Source organism: Lissotriton vulgaris, chromosome 5 (genome assembly GCF_964263255.1).
Source record: "Lissotriton vulgaris chromosome 5, aLisVul1.2, whole genome shotgun sequence".
NCBI classification, from domain to species: domain Eukaryota; kingdom Metazoa; phylum Chordata; class Amphibia; order Caudata; family Salamandridae; genus Lissotriton; species Lissotriton vulgaris.
The window spans coordinates 624,344,849-624,372,316 of record NC_141693.1 but is presented as its reverse complement, the minus strand read 5'-3'; the positions used below and the strand labels follow the sequence as shown (position 1 = coordinate 624,372,316).

At 47.2% G+C, this 27,468-nt stretch overlaps 1 protein-coding gene across 1 annotated transcript; it reads right to left on the bottom strand.

Moving 5' to 3' along the window:
* Positions 1–947: 947 nt before the first annotated feature.
* Positions 948–17,319, bottom strand: LOC147711344 (anaphase-promoting complex subunit 10-like). The gene is made up of 2 exons (XM_086920155.1): positions 17,086–17,319; positions 948–1,279 (listed from the first exon to the last, which is right to left on the bottom strand). Exons 1-2 carry the CDS (start codon positions 17,309–17,311, stop codon positions 948–950), a joined length of 558 nt encoding a protein of 185 aa, XP_086776281.1. The 5' UTR covers positions 17,312–17,319.
* Between the last annotated feature and the right edge of the window lie 10,149 nt (positions 17,320–27,468).

Sequence of the window (27,468 nt, the reverse complement as noted above, 5' to 3'; positions counted from 1 at the left end):
AATAGGTCTCTGAGGCGAGACCTATTGGCTTTACCAATGCTTGTTACACATGATAAAACTGTCTCTGAAAAGATTCCACTGTATAAGTAGCAATTTAATATCTAACTACAGCATAAAATCTACTTAAATATGACCGCTCAACCTTTGCAAAGGGCTTTTTACAGCCCAGGAACAAATATTGCCATGTTTTTGTAACTTTTGATCCGTTTGATTTAAAAACAATTTTCTTTTTGGTAAAATCTACAGAGTATGCAGCAGACAAAGTATTATGTCGCAAATGAATCAAATCCAATATTATTTAAAAAATGCTGTAGTCCCAGAATCGCTTAATTTCAGTTGCCCTTCTGATAGCATCATCATCGCAGGTATGAATGTTCCAAAGTTTACTTTTGGAAACTGTAACTTCTGACAAATGTCACAGTCAAAGCAGAAATTCATAATAGTGTACTGAAATTAAAAAAATACACGTTTTGAAATTTTGAAATGATGAACTATATACCACGCAGAAGGTCCAGTTCTTGTTTTGGAGCTTAGAGTCAAACCAGGACTTTTGCTAAGCCCTGGCCGGGCGCAACCCTATTCATGTTCTACTTGCCCACCTTTATATTGTTAGTAAAATCCTTTCTTCCAACCTGGCAGCAACTCATAATAAGAGCAGGGACTGCAGGGGTCCGTAAGTACTTAAAACACATGAAGACTTGTGGGCTGATAAATGGGCTTTTCAAGTCTTGCGAAATACTTTGGATGAGGTCTAGTCTGAGATTTCAGCACTGCCCAGCCCCAGACAGTTCAAGAACTGACTATGCACTACACAGCCCGGACTGGGGCACACGACAGGGTAATATGCTTTTCATTTATCCAATGAAACAAACCACATTTCCATAATAAAACAGGTCTATACATAATGCAGTAAGATATTAGAATCTCAAACATTCTTTTGCAATACCTCACCTAATAGATCGATACATCATAAAATCAATGGTAGTGCATCTGGGGAGTTTGCCAATCGAGCTCCCCTCAACTGGAGTATACACTTTAATTTGTCTCATATGAGTGTCTCTTCCATTCTGGTGATTGCCCAAAACTGAAATCTGAATTATAAATCTACGGATGGGCTTCTTATTAGACTCTGTTAAAGGCACAAGAATCCAATCACTCGGTTCCACCAGCTCGAGTTGCTGAATCTCCTGAAGGTTGTGGAAATTGTTTCCCACTCTGACAGAGATTTTGTTTGGGGCGTAGCTTTCATCCGATTTATAGTCTGTATAAATACACAATGGGGCATAGTCCCAAGGACTCATCGCCGAGTTAACGGCACTTTATCGCAGCCAAAGTCACGATAAATGTATCTCCCCATCCACAAGCATGTGCTAACAGCCGACATCACCAGTTTACCAGTGATAGCAGCTGAAAACACATCGCCACAGACGACCCCGGAAACTATCGCTAGTGAGATGCAGAGTAGGGGTTCCCATGCAAAAAGCAGCAACAACACCACTCCACAACATTCTCAATGACCAGCCACATCGGCGAAAAGATCGCAAAACATGCAACAAGGCGTATTAGCAGCAGGAAATTAACACCTGCTCTGAACTGGTGCAAAGACGGATGGCAGTCTGCACCACAAAAGGGAGCCCAGCCCAGAGCCACACCTGAAGGGCAACAGATGCCATGGAGCCACTTAACATGTAGCCCGGACACCCAAGAGAGCCACAACACCCACCACCACCAACCCCAGGATCAGCCCCCCCACCCCCTCCGGGTCCTACCCCGGGCACCCCCCACCTCCCCTGGACCAAGACACTGCACATCAACGGCACGATCTGCCTATCCAACGCAACGGTAGCTGAACTGGATTATGACCTGACAGTGCGCTCCCTGTTGGCCCATGAACAGGAGTGTCACAGGAATACCCATGCATGAGATGCATTGATCTTTGGCGTATGCGCTGGCAATTGTGCATGAGAGATTGCACAACTCCTCGTGTGCAGTGACCACATCGAGGCGCTTCCCTATTGGGCTGTGTTGCGGCTTGGTGAAACAGCATTGTCATGGTCCAACGGCTCCTCAGGTTCGGAGTGATGCTGTAATGGGGTCCACCTCCAGCTTTCCCCGCACTCTGACTACAATAGTTAACAGAGCACGGTAGTGAGCAGGTGAGGGAAAAAACGCCGGGGCGGGAACCGTCGTGGAAGGGATACCTGTAGAAGACAAGAGACCATGCATTAGTTGCGTTCTCCCAACTTCTCCTGTCTCTATCTCTCTCGCTAAGATAGTTCCCCACCTGATTCGTCTCAGACGTTATCTCCCTTCCTTTCGAAATAATAGGATGAGATGTCTTCTCTCAAAATATAGTATGGTATTCCTGAAAGAACAAATGCCCTTCGTTAATCTGAATATTTCTACACAGTAGTATCTGTATAACTCCTAGCATTCACACATACATACCATACGTTCTCGCCCCAGTGATTTAAGGATTCTAAAGTTCAGAAAAGAAGGCTCCTGTGACAGAGACCCTGAATGCTACAAAAGAAAGTAAGAAAAAACAGCACAAGAGCAATACTCAGTTCTAGCTTCCCACAGGAACTACGATAATCTAGAAGGTTTCTGTAGCCACTATTGTACAAGGAATTTCCAAAGTCTTACAGAGACGACCGTAATGTATCCATCACCAAATATAGGAACAATACTTTCTTACCGAGATAGTTGTTTTCTGCTCCGGCTGAGAGAGGGGGCAATCCTGCGTCTCTTGTACTACCCTTGTGCACTCCGACTCGAGAGGGGGCAAATCCAGCGTCTCTCATCCGGACCTTGTGCACTTCGACTCGAGAGAGGGCAAATCCAGCGTCTCTCGTCCGGACCTAGTACAAGCTGACTCGAGAGGGTGAAATCCGGCGTCTCTCATATCGGCTTGAAAAGGGCACTATGGCGCGAGGGGGGGAAATCCTGCTTCCCTCGCGATAGTACCAACTACCACTAATATCACCAACCAGCAGATTGGAAAGAGGAGGAAACCCGTGTCTCCCTTCCAACTAGAAACACCCAAACTCTCTCTGCTGTTTGGCCAGTACTCCCAACAGTGCGTAACTCGCAGCCGCGAATTATTCACAGGAAGTAGGCGTTCTCCCCAGAAGGCATGGAGAACCAAGACGTCCGTAGTCACAGGAAACCAGCAAAGACAAAATCACGTGCACCGCACCCGGCGTCTTCCGGAGCTTTAAGGCCTCTCCCACTCCTCCAGCCTGCAGGCACTCTGGGAGATGTAGTTCCTGGCCTCATCATTGGGTAAGCACACGTCGGACCCTGACAGTATGCCCCCCTCCCATGTGCCTCCTAGCGCCCGGTTTCCCGGGATTCCACTGAAAAAACCTCCGGACCGCCACAGGAGCATGAACCGCAGCACTGGGCTCCCATGAGTCGTCCACCGCTTGATACCCCTTCCAGGAAATCAGGAACCACAACCGCCCCTGGTGGTACCTGGAATCCAGGATCCTGCGGACCTCGTATTCCAACTGTCCGTCTCTCTGCACCGGAGGCCCTACCCGCAGGTTTCAGCAGGCTACAGTGAAACACCGGATGGATCCGGAACGAAGCCGGCAAATTGAGTTTGTATGCCACTGGATTGACACTACGAACAATGGCATAGGGACCAATGAAACGAGGGTGAAAGATACTGTGGTAGCAGAAACGAATGTTCCGAGTGGAAAGCCAGACTTTATCCCCCACCTTAGATGCCGGACCCTCCTGGCGATGTTTGTCCGCCCATTTCTTGTAGAAGATCTTATACTGATTCAGAGACTTCCGTATAGTGCCATGAATTCTATGGAGAGCCTTCATATGAGCCGCAGCCGTTGGAGGACTCTGGACCTCACTTGGAATCACCACTGGCAGAGTATTGGCATGAAATCCAGTATTGGCCCTGGAAGGCGTTTCTTTGATCGAGCTATGCCATAAATTGTTGTAGGACAACTCTGCAACCACAGCATGGAAACCCAGGACTGTTCCATTGCAGATATTTTTTAAGAGTCTGGTTCATCCTCTCCATTTGTCCATCCGTTTGCGGATGGAAACTTGTAGATAAGGCATCCTCTGTATGCATGGCCTTACACCAAGTATGCCAAAAACGAGCTACGAACTGAGGTCCTCGGTCCGAGATGATAACTCGAGGAATCCCATGCAATCGTACCATGTGGGTTAACAACAGCTGAGCGGTCTGGCTGGCTGTGGGAAGTTTTCTACAGGGAATAAAATGCCCCATTTTTGTGAGGCTATCCACCACCACTAGTATCGCATTACTACCCTGATCGTTCGGCAACCCCACGATGAAGTCTATGCTGATGGTATGCCATGGATGAGCAGGAGTCGGCAATGTCATAAGCTTCCCCTTCATCTTATTTTGTTCACCTTTAGCTCTTGCACAAGTGTTGCATTGTTGAACCCAGTCTTCCACATCCTTAGACATTCCCTCCCACCAGAAATGGAGCTGGACCAGGAGAAGTGTCTTCTTATTTCCCGGAGGACCCGCCACCACGGCGTTGTGACACCAATTAAATGCCTGCAACCATAGGGAATGCAAAGGTAGATAAAGTTTCCCACTGTACAATGGAACCCCATGCTTCAATGTCCGATGTGAGTCCTGATCAGCCCATGTCTGCCACTGTGTTGGACTACGTAGTTAAACTACCTGCTTCAAGAACCGGTCTGCTGAGACCGCACACAGTACTTTCTCGGGGGATATGATGGCTTGTGGTTTCACCTGAGGGGATGTAGCACCTTCCTCCTGTCTAGATAAAGAATCAGCCTTCCTGTTATCAGTCCCTGGACGGAACGTAATGACGAAGTCATACCCGGCAAAAAACAGTGTCCATCTCATCTGCCGTTGAGAAAGATGACGGGCAGTCTTCATGTATACCAAATTCCGGTGGTCTGAATACACCGTGACAGTGTGCCTTGCTCCCCACAAATAGTGTCTCCACTCCATAAAGGCTTTCTTTATAGGGAACAGCTCATACTCTGCCACAGTGTAGTTCAGTTCAGCAGAGGACAACTTCTTCAACAAGAACGCCACCAGATGCAATTGCCCGGTTCCTTTGTCTCTCTGGGACAATATGGCCCCTACCGCTGTGTCCGAGGCATCCGCCTCTACCACAAACGGTACGTCCATCTGTGGATGTCGCAATATAGGAGCGGTACTAAACAATTTCTTCAACTGATCAAAAGCTTCTGTTGCTTCCATGGTCCACTCGAATGGTACGCCTTTTCGCAATAATCGAATGATAGGAGATGCTACCAAGGAGAATTGGGCTATGAACCTTCTATAATAGTTTGCAAAACCTAGAAAGCCCTGCACCTCTCTCACGTTTTTGGAAACTGGCCACTGCTGCACCGCCTCAACCTTCCTGTCTGCCATCCGAAACCCTTGAGGATTTAATATAACTCCCAGGAACTCCACTTCCGATACACCAAACTCACACTTACTGAGCTTACAGTAAAGGCAGTTTTCCAACAACCTTTTCAGAACCAAGATGACATGACTAGCATGCTGTGGTATAGACACCGAATAGACCAGAATGTTATCGATGTACACAATGACAAACTGGTCTATATAGTCTTTTAAGACGTCATTCAGGAAATACTGGAATGCCGCTGGGGCATTTCACAGCCCGAACGACATAACCAAGTATTCGAAAAGACCATACCTCGTCTGGAAGGCCGTTTTCCACTCATCTCCGCTACGAATTCTCACAAGATGGTATGCGCCTCAGAGATCTAACCGGGTGTAAATGTTAGCCTCTCTTACTTGGTCCAGTAAAACGGGGATGAGTGGAAGTGGATAGCGGTTTCTCGCCATCTGTTTATTCAGCATGCGATAGTCTATGCAGATTCGTAATTCACCATTAGCTTTTGCTATGAAAAACAGAGGCGACGCAGCAGGGGACCAAGATGGGCGAATGAACCCCATAGCACAGAATTGTTTCAAATACCCCTGCAGGTGCTCAGTCTCCGGCTCCGATAGTGCATACACGCTGCAAGAGGGTATCACTGCCCTTCAATGAGATCAATACGACAATCGTATTCTCGATGGGGTGGCAACGTTGCCGCCTTGACCTCACTGAACACCTCACTATACTCCTCATAAGCCTCTGGCAATACCACTTCTTTCTCGGCGGCTGTGGCCACCTGAAAAACCTGAGCCAAGGCCACCAGATGTTTATCCGCCTCCCTCAGACACAACAGCTGACACTCATCTGAAAGGAACCTAATTGTCTTGAGTCTCCAGTCCATAGTAGGATTGTGGAGCCCTAGCCAGGGCATCCCTAATATGACCTCGTACTGAGGGGCTTCGATGATATTCAAAACAATGTAACCTACATGGTCCAAAGGCTCCCCCGGGAGCTTCAGCTCTACAATTTCCGTCTGTTCTGTAATCGGACCGGACTTCAGCAGGGTGCCATCCACTGCCAACACTCTTTCAGGTTTCAGAATAGAGACCCTTTCCAGGCCCAGCCGACGTACCAACCGTACATCAATGAAATTACCGGTGGCCCCGGAATCAAGCATGCTGTGAACCGGGTGTTGTTCTCCTCTCACCTGCAGAATCATAGAAAGGACTATGTGTGACACTGCATGAGCCATATACGCCCCTGCTAAGGACGGCAATTGCCATCCGGCTCCTTCTATATTTGCAGGGGACTTTGCAAACTCCTCATCCGGGCTGTTCTGCACCGCGGGAAGGGAGAAATTCTTTCCGGCAACAAAAGGACGCGATCTCTTAGGTTTCACAGTACAGTCCTTTACATAATGCCCCTTTTTGCCACAACACATACAGAGGCCTTGGGAGCGGTGACTTTCTCGCTCAGCCCTAGACAACGGCGCCCGTACGGACCCTACTTTCATAGGTTCCGACGAACCACTTTTATCAACAGGGATAACAGACTCGACCCTGCCCAGCCCCCCAGGGTTGCGATTTCCTCTCCTTCTATCTCCTGTACGTTCTGAAAGACGCTGATCTAGTCTCAACGTTAAGTTAATCAAAGCCGTGCAGGTAGTGGGCTGTGGATCGATTTGCGCTAACACGTCTTTCAACTCGTCAGAAAGACCCTGATAATACAGCGCCATCCTCTTCTCTTCCGGCCAAGCGGTCTTGGCAACCAGCCTGTTGAAAGAGGTCATATACGACACCAAATCTTTCCGACCTTGCTTCAATTCAAGTAGGTCACGATCGGCACTAAGAGTGGTGGCTCTTCTATCAAATACTCGCTCAAACTCTCTCTTAAACGCAGTTCCAATCCAACAAAAGAGGGTCATCATTCCTAACCAAAGGCCCTGCCCAATTCGCTGCATCACCCGTTAAATACGAAATGGCTAAAGCCACCCTGGACAGATTCGTTGGAAAAGATGCAGGGCGGCAGGAGAAATGCAAAGAGACCTGCGTCAAAAACGCCTGAATTGTATGCGGGTCTCCTGAGTACCTCTCAGGGCTGGCTAACGGAATAGGTGGCGGAACCGTAACCTGGATCTGTTGAGCACCTGCTGAGGTATTGAAAGGGTTCCTGCCCTGTCTATCGACCTGTTCTTTTAAGGCTGCGGCTTCAGCCCGTGAAGCAAACAGCTCTTGCTGTACTATCCCCATTGCCGCCATTACATCATCCAAGGTAGCCATACCTAACCCCGATCAGGAGGAGATAAGTTTGTGGGCACATGATTCTGTCACGGTCCAACGGCTCCTCAGGATTGGAGTGATGCTGTAATTGGGTCCACCTCCAGCTTTTCCCGCACTCTGACTACAATAGTTAACAGAGCACGGTAGTAAGCAGGTGAGGGAAAAAACACAGGGGCGGAAACCGTCGTGGAAGGGATACCTGTAGAAGACAAGAGACCATGCATTAGTTGCGTTCTCCCAACTTCTCCTGTCTCTCTCTCTCTCGCTAAGATAGTTCCCCACCTGGTTCTTCTCAGACGTTATCTCCCTTCCTTTCGAAATATTAGGATGAGATGTCTTCTCTCAAAATATAGTATGGTATTCCTGAAAGAACAAATGCCCTTCGTTAATCTGAACATTTCTACACAGTAGTATCTGTATAACTCCTAGCATTCACACATACATACCATACGTTCTCGCCCCAGTGATTTAAGGATTCTAAAGTTCGGAAAAGAAGGCTCCTGTGACAGAGTCCCTGAATGCTACAAAAGAAAGTAAGAAAAAACAGCACAAGAGCAATACTCAGTTCTAGCTTCCCACAGGAACTACGATAATCTAGAAGGTTTCTGTAGCCACTATTGTACAAGAAATTTCCAAAGTCCTACAGAGACGGCCGTAATGTATCCATCACAAAATATAGGAACAATACTTTCTTAACGAGATAGTTGTTTTCTGCTCCGGCTGAGAGAGGGGGCAATCCTGCGTCTCTCGTACTACCCTTGTGCAATCCGACTCGAGAGGGGGCAAATCCAGCGTCTCTCGTCCGGACCTAGTACATGCCGACTCGAGAGGGGGAAATCCGGCGACTCTCGTATCGGCTTGAAAAGGGCACTATGGCGCGTGGGGAGGGAATCCTGCGTCCCTCACAATAGTACCAATATCACCAACCAGCAGATTGGAAAGAGGAGGAAACCCGCGTCTCCCTTCCAACTAGAAACACCCAAACTCTCTCTGCCGTTGGGCCAGTACTCCCAACAGTGCGTAAGACGCAGCCGCGAATTACTCACAGGAAATAAACGTTCTCCCCAGAAGGCACGGAGAACCAAGACGTCCGTAGTCACAGGAAACCAGCAAAGACAAAATCACGTCCACCGCACCCGGCGTCTTCCGGAGCTTTAAGGCCTCTACCACTCCTCTAGCCTGCAGGAACTCTGGGAGATGTAGTTCTTGGCCTCATCATTGGGTAAGCACACATCGGACCCTGACAGGCATGGACTGAGCACATCTGCCCGGACCAGTTAATGGATGGGCTCACCCTCGTGTTCCTTGAACACGACAATGACGTACTATTGGAACACTTTGCCCATGAAGCTGCCCTCGCATTCATGGATGAGTAACCACGTTTCTGCAGCCTCATCGGATTTTCACCCACAGCACAGGTCCCAACACCTTGTTGCATCTTGGGAAATGCTCACATATCCCACCACAACAGTTGACATGCCTGCCTTTGTCTGGACTCAGAATGCATGTGCGTGGAACTATACGTATGTACACACACATGTGCAAGGTGATGCAGTTCCATGGGCGGAGCAGCACAGCGTCTTTTGGCTACATCCGCAATTCAGACATACTGCTGGGGGGAGAGTACACACATGGCAATGTAGCACGACATGTGACCTTGTTAGACCCTTGCACTTGATCACTGTCAGCAGAGCAGACAGTCGGCGCAGACCGGTGGTACAGCACTATGCATATCCCATGGGCTGTGAGTCGTGGCCCCTCACATGGGGCAATGAGCAGACGACAAACCTCACATGACTCGTCCAGCAAGGCAAGGTGGGCTGAGACCATTGACATCCGTAATGATTTCGTGTTTATTTGTGCCTCCCCATTTCTTGCACCTCAACATGTTCCCATGCTGCGTGTAAGTGTCTTAAGCATTTCCCTGCATGTTGTGGCGGTTGCCTTGTCCGTACTGATACACACATGCAAATAAAGTATATGCAACTTCACTGGTGTCTAACTATGATGATTGTTGATTAGATTGACAAATCATGTGCCACAATGAGCATCGACCCTACACAGGGAGGGACTGACATGATTTTTGACAGCTCCAGCTCTGTGAGCCAGAAATTGTTTTGGGATACTTGCTTGCAGACCTGTGCACTTACGTGTTTTCAGCAATGTGAGTATGGTGTCCAACCTCTGACCATGTGGAGCAATTTTATGGATCACAACAGAATGCGTCCACACAGATGTGTGTGAGTAGGTATGTGAAGGGAAGTTCTGTTGTCACATGTGATGTAGGAGACCATTTCTGGCCTGCTACTGATTTGCTCATTCCTACACACAGCCCTATTCAAGACATGGATGTGTGCCTACGTTGGGGGGTTGCGAGATTGTTGTTCATGTTCAATGAGGCCACAGCTAATTCTCACCTTCACAGTCATCAAATTGGCCTTGTGGTTCAGGGTCAAACATGGGCATTGATGTCATTTACCAGGGTGTACCTTCTTATGCAATCATTGTCCCTGCACCCATCCATACTTTCATACTTGAGTGAACATAGTCAAGGCACATATGTGTGATTTCAAATGTTTTATTTACATTCTGGTGGATGCCAGTGCTGGAGCTGCACATGGTCATGTCAAGTCCACATTACATGGTATCCCAGTGGTGGGCCTACCGGAGTCCTTTGGGGATTGAAAAGTGAATTGGAAGAGTGCAGTCCGCAGCAGGATTGCTGCGTAATTGTCAACCAGTAAAGATATGTCAGTGGGAGGTGTTGTCCCAGGGCATGATGCATAGGGCTGAACCAGGCAGGCACAGACCATATGGCAGTGATGAATGCTACTACCTCCTTCCTCATGCAGCAATTCCCATCCACATATTACTCCTCTGATACTTCTTCTGTGTCCGGTGTGTCAGGTGTGTCAGGTGTGTGTGGTGGTGTTATGACTGCATCACTGTGTGCCACTGACGCATCAGGGTGCAAAGGTGATAGGGCTGCATCACTGTGTGCTACTGACACATCAGGGGTTGGAGATGTGTGTGTTGACGTTTCCGCAGCAGTTATCTGGGACAGGCTCAGTGGCAGCAATGGCAAGATGAGCAACTGCAAGGCATGCAAGATCCCAGCTACATCTCGCTGGTGTTTAGCCGTGGCAGCCATACTTCCAGCCTGCATCTGCTCCATGGTCTCCATTGTCCAGCGCATCTGTGTCAACTCTGTGCTGTCATGGCTGGTGCCTGACTGAATAGACAGTTCTTGTATCCGAGTAATGGCCCCAGCGATGTCAGTCAAGGATTGGTGGAGAGCATGGTGCGGACAGTGGGTGTCCGTTAGGTACTGTAAGTGAGACACCCATGTATGGCATTGAGTTTGGCTGCCACAAGCTCGAAACCCACCTACAGCTGATCGGCGATCTACACCTGGCAACCTAACACATGGAGTTAAAATTCCATGTGTTGTTCGGGGGTTTCCTGGGGGACAGCCGTGGTGGCGTGTGTTTCCTGCTGTGTGGTCTGTGCTGGTGGTAGGATCACCTCGGGGCAGCATGCTGCCCTGCTCCTGGGGGTGGGGTGCAGAGGCTGTCCCTTATCTGTTGGAGGAAGTCTGATCATATATGCAGGTTGTCCTCTTCATCATCACTGATGAGATTTGTTGTCTGCTCTGCAGTAGGTGTTGATTGTCCATCTGCAATGTTAAGGAGAGATGCAGGTTAACAGAGTATCCCATGTATGTTGACTCTTTGCAGATGTTTACATACAGACTGCATGACTATGTACCTTGTGACTGTTTTGATGGAGCTAGCTATTTGGTGGCAGACAGTGGGATTATTGGCTACATGACAAATGTGTAGTTGTACTCGTACATTCTCATCACACAGTGTCAGGCAATGCCAGATGCGAGTGGCCAGTTACTACGCACAAGCGGAATCTGTTGTGTCCTCTGTCCTGTGGTGTAAGGTTTGCACTTTTTACCACATTGCCGTCGTTGTTGATGCTCTGTGATTTCTATGTGTGTGTGCGGCATTTTGGGAGAGTCGCCCCTGCATCTCTGATTTCTTGGACCCATATCCCTTTAAGGCGGTGTGCCTTTGAATTGTGTGCTTGTCGGGGCTGAAATGTTTGCGACTTGGGTCATTTGTGCTCTTGGACAGATATTGTGGTCTTGTGCAGTGTTTGTCTGCTGCGTGTATTGGACGTCATGGGTTGTAGGTGCACGTGGATGTGTCAGAGTGTGAGCTGCTTCTTTACGGATGTGATCCACACTAGGCCACCTCAATGTCGATTCGTGCACCATGTCATGTATTTTGGATGCAGCCATGCTGTCGGTCATGCAGTGCCACTTGCGTAGGTAGTGTGGCTCACACAGCCGCTGCTTTTCTGGATTCGTCACATGTGCATGGATAGGATGTGTCGTTGGTAATTTGGAGGGGCACATATGTACAAATGGTGGACAGGGGCCTACTTGGTGTTTGTATCTGTGCTGCGGTGTGCCAAGGGTATCAGGGACATGTTCCACATTCATTGTGTGTGTGCTGTATGCTACACATGATTGTGCGTGTGTGCCATTGTGTCCATCTCCCCCGTCCCGAAAATATATGTGTGGCAGGAATATCCTCTCACATAGGCGTTCGCTTGTTTTCTTGGAAACAATGTTGTTTCTTCACAACAGTAATAGCAATTTAATAAACACTCAATAAAGTTAATTAATCAATTATCCTTTATTTCATATCAATCCTTCGATTTTTTGATTAATTTCATTCAAAGTTTTTCTTTGTGATACTTTGTGTTCACTACAATACCCAATGCATTTGGGGTCACCGAAAAACGACCCTTCATCAGGGGTCTCAGAAAGGAATAACACAAGACCAGTTCAGTCACTTACAAATCAATTATACACACAATTTTACTTATAGCATAGATGCAACATAAACAGAAATGCTTCTAATTGGGTAAACTGCAGTACATTATTATCTGATTAATAACAATATGGAAATGAATGTCAGTGTATTAGCAGAAGGTTCATGGAAATCAGGGCGAGTGCCAAACAATTAATCTAATGGGATCGGGTGTCGGTGTCTAAACAAAAAGCAAGCATGTCAACTAAACTGTGGGACGTGTACACTACCTCAGAACCAAACTTAAATAACGGGTGGAGATCAGTCGCGTTCCCCATTGGTCTAAACCCAAAAAGCGGTCCTCAGGTAGACCATGAAATGTAAACGAATTTAAAGCGTTCGTTCTGCACCTACTTCTGTAGTGAACAGAGTCAGCGTGTAGCTCGGCAGTTCAAATCTGCTTCCGTATTCTCACGTGAAGCTTGTTGAGATGATAGACGGCGGCCAATGCTGCTGTTTTCTATGCGGTGACGCGTGTCACATGATAAGAGTATTGTGGCTTCACGATGGAGCAGTCAAAGACTGCTTCCGTCATGTTTTGGAAAGCTTTCCTCAGTCAAAGGCATCAGCCAGTGCATTGTCATTGGAAGAGCGAGTAACGTGTGTCACGTGATGTGGGTAAGCTGAATACGCGGAAGAATTTACGCGGTGCATTTTACGTCATGAAAGCTATTCCGTTGCGTGAAAACAGAAACCATATGTAGTAAGGGGTGGCGAAATCAAAGAAAGACTACTAAGATACCTGGAATGGATACACAAGCTACAACGGTAAAACGGAGAATTGGTTTGGTGCACACATTAATGCGCTGTCTGAAAAGTGAACAACAAATAAATAAATAATAAAGATAAATGTAAACTATTCACCCGATTCATCCATAAACATTCAAAATGTAGATGGCAAATGCAGGTATATGCATAAGTGTAACATCTATATACAGTGTTGTGTAGAATAGGAATACAAAATATAATAATTCAGGGGATCCAAGTAGAGAATCAGCCAATATCTATGGTGTAGAAGTATTTACAAGAAACATGAAAATTCTACCCTATCGTTCATCCCGGAAGGATGTAAGGAATTCAGTTTTTTTATCCAATAAAATTCAGACATCAAGCGTGCTTTTAATGGATCCATATCACATTGTTGTTGCACTACCTCCAATATGGTGAACTTCATTTGAGATATCTGATGCTTGGCCTCTGACCAATTGGTTGCAAGAGTGGATTTCAAGTTTTTTAATCGGATATTACTTTTGTGTTCTGTCATGCGTATTTTTATTTTCCTTTCAGTCTGGCCTACATAAATCTTGCCACACGGGCATTTGATTGCATAAATCACGTTTTTAGTGTCACATGTGCTTGAATGACGGAGCTCTATTTTATGAGCCTTCGTGGGATGCATCAAGATATTGCTAAAGAACAAAAGGGACACTAGTGGTCAAACAGTATGTGGCTGAGGAAAAACAGAGAGTGGCATGGGCTGTGTCTTATGTATGTGGCACCACAGTGTACAGAAAACCCATCAGCCCACCAAATGGCGGAGCATCACCATCTGGGATTTTTTGTAAAAGAAAACTGGTATCTCATCCAGGAGTCCCACTAGTTGTTATCGTGGGACATCCAAGGAAGGATCCGCCAGTGGTGTACAACAACCAAAGATTAAGATGCGTTGGTGCTGAAAAATAAATTGCAGTGCTGAAAAAGGAGAAAAAGTGAAAACTAAAATTGACTATTGTAATGCCAGAAAAAACAATTTATTAAGCGGTCATCATAATGTCAAGATTAAAAATAGTGTTAAGGTAGTAAAAATAGATGGTAACTATCCAATGATGTTTGAATAGGTCGACATATTTCAGCCAATCATGGACGATAGGTAGTCCAGTGGCTTTCTTCAGGACCAAATACTAAAACACTACTGCAAATATGTGAAGAAAATATATAATAATGAAAGAAATTATCAGAGAGACCCTACCATTTGACGGTGTTCCAAAATCTGGAAGCGGTGTCTCTGAGAGATAATTCGGTTCCTGTAAAATAATGTACATACATATATATACCAACACATACATATATACAGACACATAAGCCACTAGATGTAACAATTACACACCACATAAATCAATGCTGTAGCTAGTACATTCCATCAGCATTCTTGATTGATATCCATAAGGTATACCAATTGTAACTCACCCAGAACAATCTTGGGATCAGACCTCACCTCTCCTGGCGCTCGCTCAGGCAATGAGGCCCCGCTCTATTAATGTGCAAAAAGAAAATAGCAAGGGAGACAATATTATCCTGCCATTTATGTTATATTATGTAAGCAATCATAAAACCTTGGTAGGCGCTTGAGACACAACAGGACAGTCTCTAAGAGACCTGTTGATGTTTAAATAATGTTTATTGTAACCATATGGTTAGATAGCCCAGTCTAAGTTGTTATAAAGTGCCTGGTATCACATCATAACCTGGTTCTATTGTTTGATGCATAAACGCTAATCTCAGCGTTGTCTTTAAAGAAATTGCCCAGAAGGACTGAAAAGATGGCCAAATAGACAGACCGGCAGTCAAAATGAGAAATGAAGGATGCCACAGTTGAGAAATACTCTAGGAGAAGGTGCAGCCAAATCTTGGTATCGTCCCTGGGCTAGCTAAGGCAGTTGGTAGTAACCCCCCAGTTGTGCCTTCGCTGATGTATTCTGGCCGTACCTGTCCGTCGGTACCTCGGTACCTCGGGCTTAGTCCTAAGCCGAGGGGGAGGTACCGACTGGAGCAGGACAAGCACTATTTGTAGGCCTTTCAATTCATTTTAATTGGTCTTCCCGCTTGCCAAAAGGCGGACCGAAATGGAGACTGCACGTATATTCTAACTAGCTACTGCGGGCTCGCAACAGTAGAAATCGAGCAGTTTTTAGATGTGTATGTGCGGACCACAGGGAGACCTGTCTTGCCAAAATTCACCCGAAATACTATATTGTATCAAGATATTACCTATCATCATGTTATTGCAGTGAATGCAGTTTTCACATTTGGACATTCCTTTGTATATTGTCTTAGATTTTTTTTAGTGTTCAGTATTTCTTTTAGATTCTTCGATCTTTGAAATGCAAAAGTAATGCAATCACTGTATAATCCTTGTAAATCTGGTTCTGACATGATTAGGGACCAATGATGATTGATTATGCTCTTGCTTTTCTGTGCCTCAGTGGAAAATGTTAATACGCAAACCGTTTTTTTCTCTACCGACGGTATCTTTCATTCATGCAAAGATTCTCTGGATATTTGATTTACTCTTTTGATGGATTCATCAAGAACATCTTGAGGATATCCACGTTCATGATATTTCATGACCTGATTATCAATCGAGTCCATAAGGTTAAAAGGATCCGAAATAATTCTTTTTAATCTAATGAATTGTGAGACTGGAAGGTGTTTCTTCAGGGGTTCAGGATGGAAACTTTGATACAATAGGCTGGTGTTTCTGTCCGTTTTTTTTATATATACTTTTGTGTTCAATTGATTGTTCTCTACAGTAACTTGAACGTCTAAGAACGCTACTGAATATTTGTTGATGTTGTGCGTGAATTTGATTCTTTCATGATGAGTATTCATGATTTCGATGTTTCTTTCCAGTTTTGCCTTGTCTCCCCCGTCCTCCCACGCCCTTGTCGTTACTCACCCTGTTGCTGTTGCATCATGTCATATCGAACTGTCCAGACCCACGACTCCTGCCACTGTCTCCACACTGGTGACTGTGGCCCCCATTTCTTCCAGCTCAGCCAGCTCCTCCACTGGCGCTGGACTCCCACCTCCAGTCGCCGTTTTTGCCTTCCTGTTGGCGGTGAGTGTATGTTTGGTCTTGCTTTCCACATCATGCCAAGTGTTGAGGAGGTCAATGGAGGAGGTGACCTCCTCCATTGACCTCCTCGACACTCTGACTGCATTGACGTTGTTGGCGATGGTCTGCCATATTTCCGTTTGGGTTGCCAGTGCCGCAGTGGAGGTGACAAACAGTTGTTGGTAGTGTTATATCAACTTTGTGATGATGATCCGGCCTTCCTGCAGACTGAACCCCGTCTTCCTCTTCCTCTTCTCATTGCCCTTCCCCGAACACTGGGTTCCTGGCTGGTCATCCGTGGGGATGGTGGGGTTCGGCTTGTCCTATGCACTCTGTCCAGGTGCATCCATGGTGCTACGCAGTTTGATTTGGTTTTGGTGTGGTCTTTTTTTGTTGTTGCTTTTATATTGCATTTTCCCACATGACGCATGGGAATTGCAGGCACTGGTTTTCGCTGATTTTGGTATCGCGCTTTAGGGCATCGCAACTTTTTTGGCGTGTGTGTTTCACATTTTTTGTTTGTCTCGTTGATTTTTACACAATCATTTGGCGCGTTATCCTGCACTATCGCATGGTGCCGCTGGGTTTGGGAATTGGACGTTAAGAAGGTGTTATTTTCTCAGGATAGACTGCGATATGCAAAGTTGCGTTGAGCTAAATTTGCAATGGTTATCACACGTTCTTGAGAATATGCCCAAAGGTCTTTACTGTTGTCTTCCTTCTGAATTGAATGTTCACTAGATGTGGTTGAGACCCATCTGACTGCCAATAGGTTTCTAGATTATCATCTTGCAATTGGTCCACACCAAACCCTGGTTTGCAAGATGACAGGGACCAAACAGCCTGTGACCCTATTTCCTGAACAGTACCATTTCTTTGTAATTGCTTGGGGTCACCACCGGGTGGAGTTTTACTGGGTGTTGTCATGTCTCACTTCAAATAGAACTGGTGGTGAATACACAAATGTTTCACAACTATGCCTTCACATATGTAGCACGAGGACAATGTCTTGCTTTTCTTTACTTAGTTTCTGTAGACTATTCCTGGTGCTTGCAGGCAAATCTTTACACCCGGGCACACAACAGGCTACACGACAGGGGCAGGTGGGGGGATAAAGCCATATCCGCTGAAGAGCGTTGCGCGCCTGCTTAACATGATAACAAGGAGGCGCTCGTTCCTGGACACATTGCAAGCTGCTCCACCAGTGGCTGCAGGAGACCTGGGACTTTCCCTTGTTCTTCTTAATCTACGAGACCTAGGGATACATTTGATAATAACACATCATCTAAGAATCATATAGATAAACTTTCATAAAATTGCTTTTTTTTTCATCTTGCACAGTGAGGAAAATTCGACATCTCCCCTCAGAAAGCAACATGACATCTGTCCCTCCAGGCGCTGGTTGTCACCCGCTGAACCACTGTAACGCTATTTATCAAGGTCTCCCATTCTATCTAAACTAGAAAGTGTAGCGTATGAAAAATGCAACTGTTTGATTTATACTGGGACTTACAAATAGATTGCAAATTTCCTTACATTTGATGTCCCTCTTAGCTTGAATAAATTATGTTTTTTTAAGGTTCTATTGGGGATATTCTCAAGAACGGGTGATAACTATCGCATAGTTAGCTTAACGCAACTTTCAACATCGCAGTCTATCGAGGGAAAATGACGCTGCGTTAACGTGGTATTCTCAACACATCTGTACCATGTGATAGGCCCACGACAATGCGTCAAATGTCTGCGATAAAGTCAACGGGATGCTGCAAAAATGCGAAACACCAACGCAAAAAAGTTGCGATGAGGCCAACCGCGATACAAAAATCAGCGAAAACCAGCAACAGGCTTGCAATTCACACATGTCAGGTGGGAAAAATCGCCATATAAGTAGAAAAAAAAGACAAACAAATGCCAAACAACAGCGGAGCACAATGGATATTGCCGGAAAAAGTACAGCGGACAAACAGAACCCCACAAGCCCCCCAGAGGACCAGCCTGGGACCTCGGGGTCAGGGAAGGGCAAGGACAAGAAGAGTAGGAAGAAGCGGTTCAGTCCGCAGGAAAACAGGATCCTGATAACGGAGGTGGTAGAACACCATCAACAACTGTTTGTCACCTCCACTGTGTCATTGGTAACAAAAAATGGACTATGGCAGTCCATCGTGGACAAGGTGAATGCAGTCGGAGTGCTGAAGAGGACAATGGAAGAGGTCAAGAGGCGCTGGAATGATGTCAAGTGCAAAACCAAGCTGAAACTCGCCAACAACCGAAAGGCAGCAATGCAGACTAGAAGTGGGAGTCCAGCACCACAGGAGGAGCTGGACGAGATGGAGGGAATGGTCTCCACAGTCATCAGTGAAGAGATGGTGGCAGGAGTTGGTGGACCGGACACTGCTCAACATGACCGACCACAATAGCACCAGGGTGAGTAACGGCCAGGAACTGGGGGGACGGGAGGAGATGGGCACAATGGCACACATGTACAATTGAGTAGAGCACATCTGCTTACAAACCATGCCCAGCCCTCAACTACCACCAAGAGACCAATGTACCCAAGTTTGCAACATCTCAGCACTGCATGAACACAGAAGTCAAAGGCACACCGCATGAAAGACATAAGGTGCAGGAATATCAGAGCTGCAGGGGCAACTCCCCCGAAATGCAGCACACACACATAACATGTAGATCACATCAACATTGACAACAATGTGGTACAAACCGCAGCACGTCCACAACAGAACATAGGACACAACTGGTGGTGCTTGTGTGTAGAAACTGGCCAATCACATTTGGCATTGCAGGGAAATGTGATTTCATAATGTACAAGTACAAATACACATTGGTTATGTTGTCAAAATGTCTAATGTCCCCCATCAAATAGGCAGCTCCTCCCAAACAGCCACAATGTACACAGTCATGCAGTCTATGAAAACATGTACAATGCGACAACACACATGTGAACACATTGTGAAACTGCATCTCCCCTTTACATTGCAGAGAGAGAATCAACACCTCCTGCAGGGCAGCCCAAACCTCTCTTCTCTGATGATGAAGAGGACCACCACTGCTTCGACTCCGTCGCCCTCCAAGAGTTAATTGACAGCCTCCACAATACACCTCCAGGAGCAGGGCAGCCCAGCCCAGCTGCATCAATGAGACACCACCCCCTGCACAGACGACACAGCAGGCAGCACCCACCATCACTGCTGCCTCCCAGTACCCCTACAAAGAACACATGTCCTTCCCACGCCGTGTGTTGGGGTGCCAGAAGAATCTGGCCGAACAGGCGCAGATGGGCTTCAACCACATGGCAGTCAAATTAGATGCCATACATGGCTGTCTAAGTCCCATCAGGGACCACTCAAGGTCCCTCACGGACACCCACATTCCGCTCCATGCTCTCCATTGGACCATGGCTGACATCGCTGGAGCCCTGACTCAGAGACTAGATCAACTGTCTAGTCAGAGTGGCTCTGGCGATGTCACACAGGAGTTGGGACGCCAATGGAGGTTAATGGAGAACATAGATCGGACGCAGACAGAAAGAGCGGCTGCCACGGCTGAACACCAGTGAGAGGTAGCTGGGTTCCTCAATGAACTCAAGATCATCCTCATGGGATTGCTGCAACAAGGCCTCGCACTGATGAATGCTGCTGCTACCACTCCATCTACATCTCCGCCCCCTGAAGTCTCAGTGCCACACATTGCAGCAGACATTCCACCTCCAGCCCCAAAGGTGTCACTGCCACACAGTGCTGGAGAACGGCCACCACCATCCACACCTGAGGCACATGAAATAGCAGTGGACGAAGATGCGGATGAACCTGCCTTTGTGGTAAGAAGGACGCAGTAGCATTCATCTCCGCCATATGGCCAGTTTCTGCTTGATTCTGCCCTCTGCATCCTCACCTTCCACTGTTTCCAGATACACTCGTAAACACTCACCTTGGACCTCAATATGGACTGCCATATGCTGTTTGATCGCCAATGACACAGCATTCAGTTTGCGGACTGAACTCTTCCTCTTCCTTTGGACTTGTCATTCCATGAAGGACTCTGGCTGGCCCTCCATGGGCCAACATTGTAATGTGGGGTTTGTGTGGCCCTGTAGTGCTCCAGCTGCAACACTCTACTGAATGTGCATTAAACATTCATAATAACACAGATTTGTCATGCCTATGATCTTTAAAGTATGGAAGTATGGATGAATGTAGGGTTAGTGTTTCCCCCTTACGTCCATGTTGCTCATGTTGTGGGACTTGAGTCACAGGGTGACACATTGCCGATTGCAGTCCCGGTGGCACCGGCACCACAACAGGGACACATGCATTTGTTACTTCCTTGTCCAGCCCAGAATGGAACCACACCCAGAACCCCGGGGTCATTGTTCACACCCTTACGCTGGACTGGTACACGCCAGGCCAGCCCACTCCACTTACACTCACAGGGGGCGCCTATGGCACATGTGCCAGGTCTTCCCTTCAGTGATCTGCGAATCACAGGTCTAGTTGTCAGCATGCCACAGCCACTCCCTCATGGCTGGCTTACACCCACACAACACCCATCCAGCACACGCATCACAGGACATGTGACCCTGCCAATAAAAAGGGCCGGGCACACGTGCACGACGGCATTTCCACTCTCTATCTGGGTGTATCTGTGTGGTTATTAATAATGCATGAGGGCCTAGGGCCATGCAAACTCAATTTCCCCGGGGCTGGAGGTGGCATGCTGTCGTCTGCACCATGATACTCAATACTAGAGGGTCCATGACTTGTGGGGCACAGACTTGGTGGCACCAGATACACTGCGGCTGGCATAGACACACTGCCACAGGACGGTGACTGTCGGTGCACTGAGGTAGAGGCACCTTAAGTGCTGAGCGGGTTTGCAGCCTGCGATGATGCCCCATCCTGGCGTTTCAGACTGCTCAGGATTTGTGTGCCCTGCTGGACCGCAGTGAAGGCCAGAGCCAACGGGCATCGCAGGCCTACCACCTTGTGGCAGTGTCTTGCGGATCACAGAGTTGGTGGCACCTAAAGGGCTGAGCGGGTGTGCAGCCTGCGATGATGCCCTGTGCAGTGATATGTCCTCTGCCATAGCAAAATCAAGACCCAGAATCAAATGTGCGACCTGGTGTCCCGGGGAGCGGGGCTGCATGATGTGGAGGGTGCCATGTTCACGAGCCCGGGCTTGGGTCTTGCACGGGCATGTGGAGGGGCCTCTTTGCAACACGCCGGTGGCGGTAGGTAAGCAGTGAGGCCTGGGTGTGCAGGGGCGGACATGCACCGCCGGGTGGCGGGAGGGGCTGGGATGCAGCTGCCTGGGTGCACTGGGGCGGATAGGGGATGATGGCGTGTGCACTTGTATGTACTTTGCCATTCATGTATCTGGACTGTGTTTAAGATGGGGATCTGTTTCAGATGAGGGACCTGGTGAACTGCACTAGATACCTGCACGTGGTTGGAGACACACCATTGGCAGCAGGTGGGAATGAGCAGGTATGCATGTATCTCTTGGCAGTACATGATTCCTTTTCCCAGCTAGATTATATATCTGTGCCTCAGGCAGCGGCCAGCAGAGTGGTGGAGGCCGATATCCTCCCACTGGGTTTATCAGATCACTCGCCGGTAGCCCTCACTTTGCAGGTGATCCCGGCGCGACAGCCTTTTAGATTGGGCCTTTTGCCTGGAATCTACAGAAGGAGGAATATAGAGTACATATTAAGAGAGCCGCTGACCGCTGCTTAGACCTTAATGTGGGATCGGTGAAGGGGACTGAGCCCCTGTGGGAAGCCATGAAGCCCACTATCCCGGGGGGTCGATATCTCCTTCCGCTCTGCAGCACGCAAAGCGCGTATGGAGTCCCTTCTAAAATCAGAGGCCAGGTCTTCATGGCCTCTGAGCTTGAGAGTCAAATAGGGGAGATGGGTTGGTCAAGTCCGTTGACAATTATTGTTAGCACAAAAGACGCATGTAGACCTTTTGTTGGACGAGGCCCACCTGGAATGGCTGGCTCCACGGAGCCGGGTCTACCAGTGGGGGAATAAATGTAAGAAGTTGCTCCACAGGCTGTGTCAGGGAGCATTGTACCCCCAGGCTCTCCCTAGTTTAACTAGCCCAGATGGGGAGTCTCTTGGGGATCCCTCTGAGATTGCCGACAACTTTGCAGCATACTATACAGAGCTATACGCCCCCAGAGAGTATCTACATTAGGATGTGATAGGCCGCTTCCTTGACGATCTTCCACCTAAGGCTTTAACCAGTGAGGCACGCGCGGAGCTTGATCTTCCACTTACGGAGGAGGAGCTGGGTGCTGCCCTGGGAGACCTGAGCTCTAGAAAGCCCTCAGGCCTTAATGGTTTTCCATGTAAATATTTTAAGAAATACTTTTCACAGCTAGGGTACCCATTTCTTAGAGTGGTTGATGAGGCCAGGGAGTGAGGATGTCTTCCCCACGACTGGAGACACGCAGAGGTTGTGGTGTTCCATAAACCGGGCCGAACCCCCGACCCACATACCTCATATCGTCCTATCTCCTTGCTGAACGTAGAGGCAAAACTTTTGGCCAAGGCTTTAGCCAATCGCCTTCAATCCCATATTGCTACTCTGGTGCATCATGATCAGGCCGGCTTTATGCCCCAAAGAGCGACACATCACAATATTGGCCAAGCGCATGTTGCTATTGCAGCTATTCAGGAGTTGGGTAAACAAGCAGCGTTGCTTCTGGCTGACATGGTTAGGGCATTCGATTCCCTTGGCTGGGTATATCTATTTGTGCTGCTGCGTCGCCTGAATATTGGCCCACAATTCCTGGTCTACCTGACCTTGCATTACACTGACTTAACTGCTACATTGCGCAATGCTGGGTCTATTTCCTCAACATTTTCCATCGATCGGGCACCAGCCAGGGCTGCCCCCTATCACCATACTTGTTTGTGTTGGCTATGGAACCCCTGGCGGCTTGGGTGCGAATGGATGCGTAGGTGACTGGCTTTGAGTGGGCGCATGGGCTGTCGAACGGTATTGTGCTGTACGCTGACGACGTGCTATTCATTCTTACTAATGTCAATAGGACGGGACCAAGGCTGCTTCGCATTTTGCAAATCTTCGGGGAATCGTTGGGATTATGTAAGAACCCCAGAAAGTCCACTTTATGGGTCCTGGGAGATGCTGCAGGCCTGGGATCCTGGGCCTCAACGGTTCAGGTGGCCACCGGGGGTATAAAATATCTGTGGGTATTCTTGTTAGACTCGCCTGGCGTAGCATGGGACAAAAATCTATCTCCAGTATGGGCACGTGTGTGGGAGCATCTTACGACCTGGTCCCATATGCCCTTGTCTATTTATGGTAGATCAGCCATTTTTAAGAGGGTCTTGCTCCCCTGTTTACTCTATCACTTGCAAAATCACCCTTATCCAATTCCTCCCATATGATTCAGGCAGGTTAATTCGGCCTTGGGGCAGTTTTTGTGGGCAGGTGGGGTAGCCAGAGTTGTGTTACAGATGTGTTTCCAGTCTACGTACTGCAGGGGCTGGCAACATCCGATATTCAATCATACTACATGGCCTCGCACCTGCTTGTGTTAAATGAGTGGTGGTATGGGGACAGGGCAGACCCAGCTTATGCAGTTGAGCGGCGGTATATGGGGGATCATACCTTGCATACTATACTGTATTCGGCACCGCTGTGCAACTCCTTGCCATCAGTTACAAGCGTCATATTTCAGGTTTGGAAGCAGGCTCTTCGAGGATGGGGTGGTGGAATAGGTTGACGAGGGAGACTATCCTTTGGCTCAATGGGCGATTGCCACAGTTGGCTACTCTGTCTGGGTTTCGTGGCTGGGACAGTATTGGCCTTTTTACCCTGGGTGATTGGGTGATATAATGTGGAGGCCGATCCTAAAGTCCTTTCTGGAGTTCCAGCAGGACTTTCAAATGCCGTAGACCCAATTGTATAGATATCTTCAGTTCCGGTATGCCATCTCCCCTAGCTTGGAGGGACTAGAGTAACTTGCTGAGTTTAGCCTGGTAGAGGCGAAGGTATTTATGGGAGATCTCCAAGACCATAACATAGCTAAAATCTGTCAATCCCTAGTTACACATAGCTCCTCTATACTACAAAAGCACCTCGCAGAGTGATGTAGGCCCACTGGAGGAGGAGGACTGGACCGAGGCACTGGCCTTCCCTCGGGGGGCGCAATAGCGTTGCGCCTGCACCTTATCCAGTTCAAGGACTTTCATCGGGTATATTTTACTAGAGTTAGATTGCAGAGGGCGGGAGTGGTGGCCTCTCCAGCATGTCTCAGATGTGAACGGGAAGAGGGAACCTTGATGCATACGTCTGGCACTGCTCTGCCTTGGTACGATTTTGGAGGGATGTCATGGCTTGTCTCTCAGAAGTATTGGGCTTGGACCTTCCCTGCTCGTCGAAGCTGGTACTTTTACATATCATGGAAGGGGTGGGGTGCAACATATACAAACGTCATCTACTGTTACTGGGGTTTACTCCGGCCAAAATAGACATTGCAAAGTCGTGGAAACCACTGGCAGTGCCCTCCTTAGATGCTTGCAAGAATCGTCTGGACTTTTGCATGGGCTTGGAAATCCCAATCTTTACAGCAAGGGGTTGCCCGCAAAAACATTTTAAAATTTGGAAGCGATGGGCGGACTATCGAGGCCTACAGTTGGAGCCGGTCTCTACGGTGGGGGTACCTGACTCAGCTTAAATTCCTATGTGGGTGCTGTGTGCAGTTCTGGGTGTAATGATGCATTGCATTTCTTGGTGTGGGTGCCTTTTTCTTTTTTTCCTAATGGTATGTTGCTTTAGGGAAAACTTTAGTGAGATGGGAGGAGGGTTGTTAAGTTATGTTTTTTTTGTCTTAATTGTTCTCTTTCGTCTGTATTGCTTTTAATTTTTCCTTGATTATGTTTCTTTAAAAGTCAAAGTCATGATGATATAAGTTTCTTATGCAGAAGTTTCTGGGGTACAGAGCTCTGCCTCATATGTGCTATTTGACAAATAAAATCTGTTAAAAAAAAATAGCTGGGTGAACCAGCGAGTGCCAAATGTGTTGCTAGCGCCGACTGTGTGTATGTGTTTATATGGAATGTGCTCTGGCCTATATAAGGCGTCGTTCGATTTTTCTCCACCAGTAAAAAAAAAATGTTTTTCATGAGGTGAAGTTACTTCCTGCACAACCAAATTGAAAATGTTCCTGTTTGCCAAATTTTTCTACCAAATTTGCACACTTCAAACTTTTGGAAAAGTATGTGAATACCTATCGAACAGGGGTTAGTTACATTCCCTGTTGCTTGCTTTGTGGTACTAAGCTCTGGTGTAAATGTCTGTAGTTCCAAATTTCATGAACCAAGATATGGATTTTCTGACGGCTCTGTATGCACACCTAAGTGGAACTAGGCTGTGCAAAATATTGTGAATCGGCTAAAATATTTTGACCAAAGACACACAGTTTGGTCAATTTGGAGACTGCAATTTCAGTTTGATTCTTCTAGTTGGTCCTCAATTGTGCGTGAAGCTTCACATTCGTAAATCTGGAGGCAAGGAAGCAAAGAGAGTTCTGAGTCATCTAGTTTAAGAAGAACTGGCTGAGTTTCTCAGCCTTGATAAGTTATCACAGCTTTGAAACAGTGACAAAGTGCAGGGATCAGGTTGCCTTGACAACAAATACCATCACCATAGTGAGGGTGCTGATCTGCAGCAGCTGGACCACTTACAGCACGCTTTTCTTCCAAATTTAAATTTCACAGTTTTTTTTACGTTTCTATCAGTTTCTCGAGATGAATAAATTATCACTCCCCAATTTAACAAAGTCTACAAAGCAATTATAATTTTCATGCAGTGTGAGCTGGATCTGAAGTTTAAATATACGACGCTTCGGTGCCTTGCTGCTTTTGTTAAGGTAAAAATGGTTCCCGCGGCACCTGATATCTTGTGACATGTAAGAATATTTCATACGTCTATTTTAGATGAGAAGTCAGAAACCACACAGTGAAACCAAGCATGTGTTTTTCAGGTAAAATGGAAGACCTCCTTTGCATTTCTAAAACATTGACGCTACCCGATCTTACACATCCAAGACACAGCAGTGATCTAAAGTGCAGGCGAACTGTGCACGAAATTTAGCTCGGACCAAAGCCCATTCCACATTCAGCAACAGAAAATACCTACACTGCCTGGATGCTAGCATACTAAGGGGCATATTTACAAGTGACTGGCGAAGCGTGGCGTTAAACAAAAATTGCTAACAACACGCTCCGCCATTCTGAAAAAGCCTGGATGCGTATTTACAATGGTTTGGCACATCCCTGCGTTTTCCCTAGCACAGGTGCTAAACTCAGCTGCCTAGCCCAAACACAGGCACCCTTGCCCCAGTTTTGGAACCGCCTAGCAGTTTAGCGGTATATGGAATGTTTAAAGTCTAAGCTCTACAAAGTGGCAATAAAGTAGCAAGAGAAAGCAAATACTAATTATATGGAGGTGGTACCTTTTTATTTACAGTAGTAAGGAAGTCATGAAAGCACAGATGGAGCCCATTCCCTCATTTAAGGAAGCATGGAGTCCCAATTGAGGTCAGGTGAGTCCGGCGTTCCTAATAAATATTGTTATATCTGCATTTTAATGTAGAGTCTGATATAAATGAATCAAGGAAAGAGAGGAATAAAGGGTTGGTTTGTGCCCAGTTACCCTCATTTCGGCAAAGATGTTGTCCCATATTTTGTACACTTCAGGTGCGGCCAGTGCAGGTGAGAGCGGTGGGGCCGGTTTGGGGGAGTTTCAACAGACGACCACAAAGGAAAATTAAAGAAAAAATTCCCTTTCCCTTATAGGTCGCTATTTACCCCCACCTGAAATTGGCTTCTGTTAAATAGACGCTGGACTGCAAACCTCCAATGCTGCATTCGCATTCCCAAACATATTTTTTTTTTTAGAGCAGCTTGTATTCCTTAAATGAACAGGTGCTGCTTAAATTTTTTTTTACCCATTTTTGAAGAAATCCAGAGGAGAAGGCAGTGGTACTCCAGACGACTGCTTAATTCCTCTGAGGCTGTCCGTCATGATTCC

What these genes read in the sequence shown, in the direction of transcription:
- LOC147711344 (XM_086920155.1), bottom strand. Translation starts at nt 17,311, where the DNA reads ATGACAACACCCAGTAAAACTCCACCCGGTGGTGACCCCAAGCAATTA. An exon ending in AAGGAAGACAACAGTAAAGA is followed by an intron (nt 1,280 to 17,085) that starts CCTTTGGGCATA and finishes GGGACTATGCCC; the next exon opens with CATTGTGTATTTATACAGAC.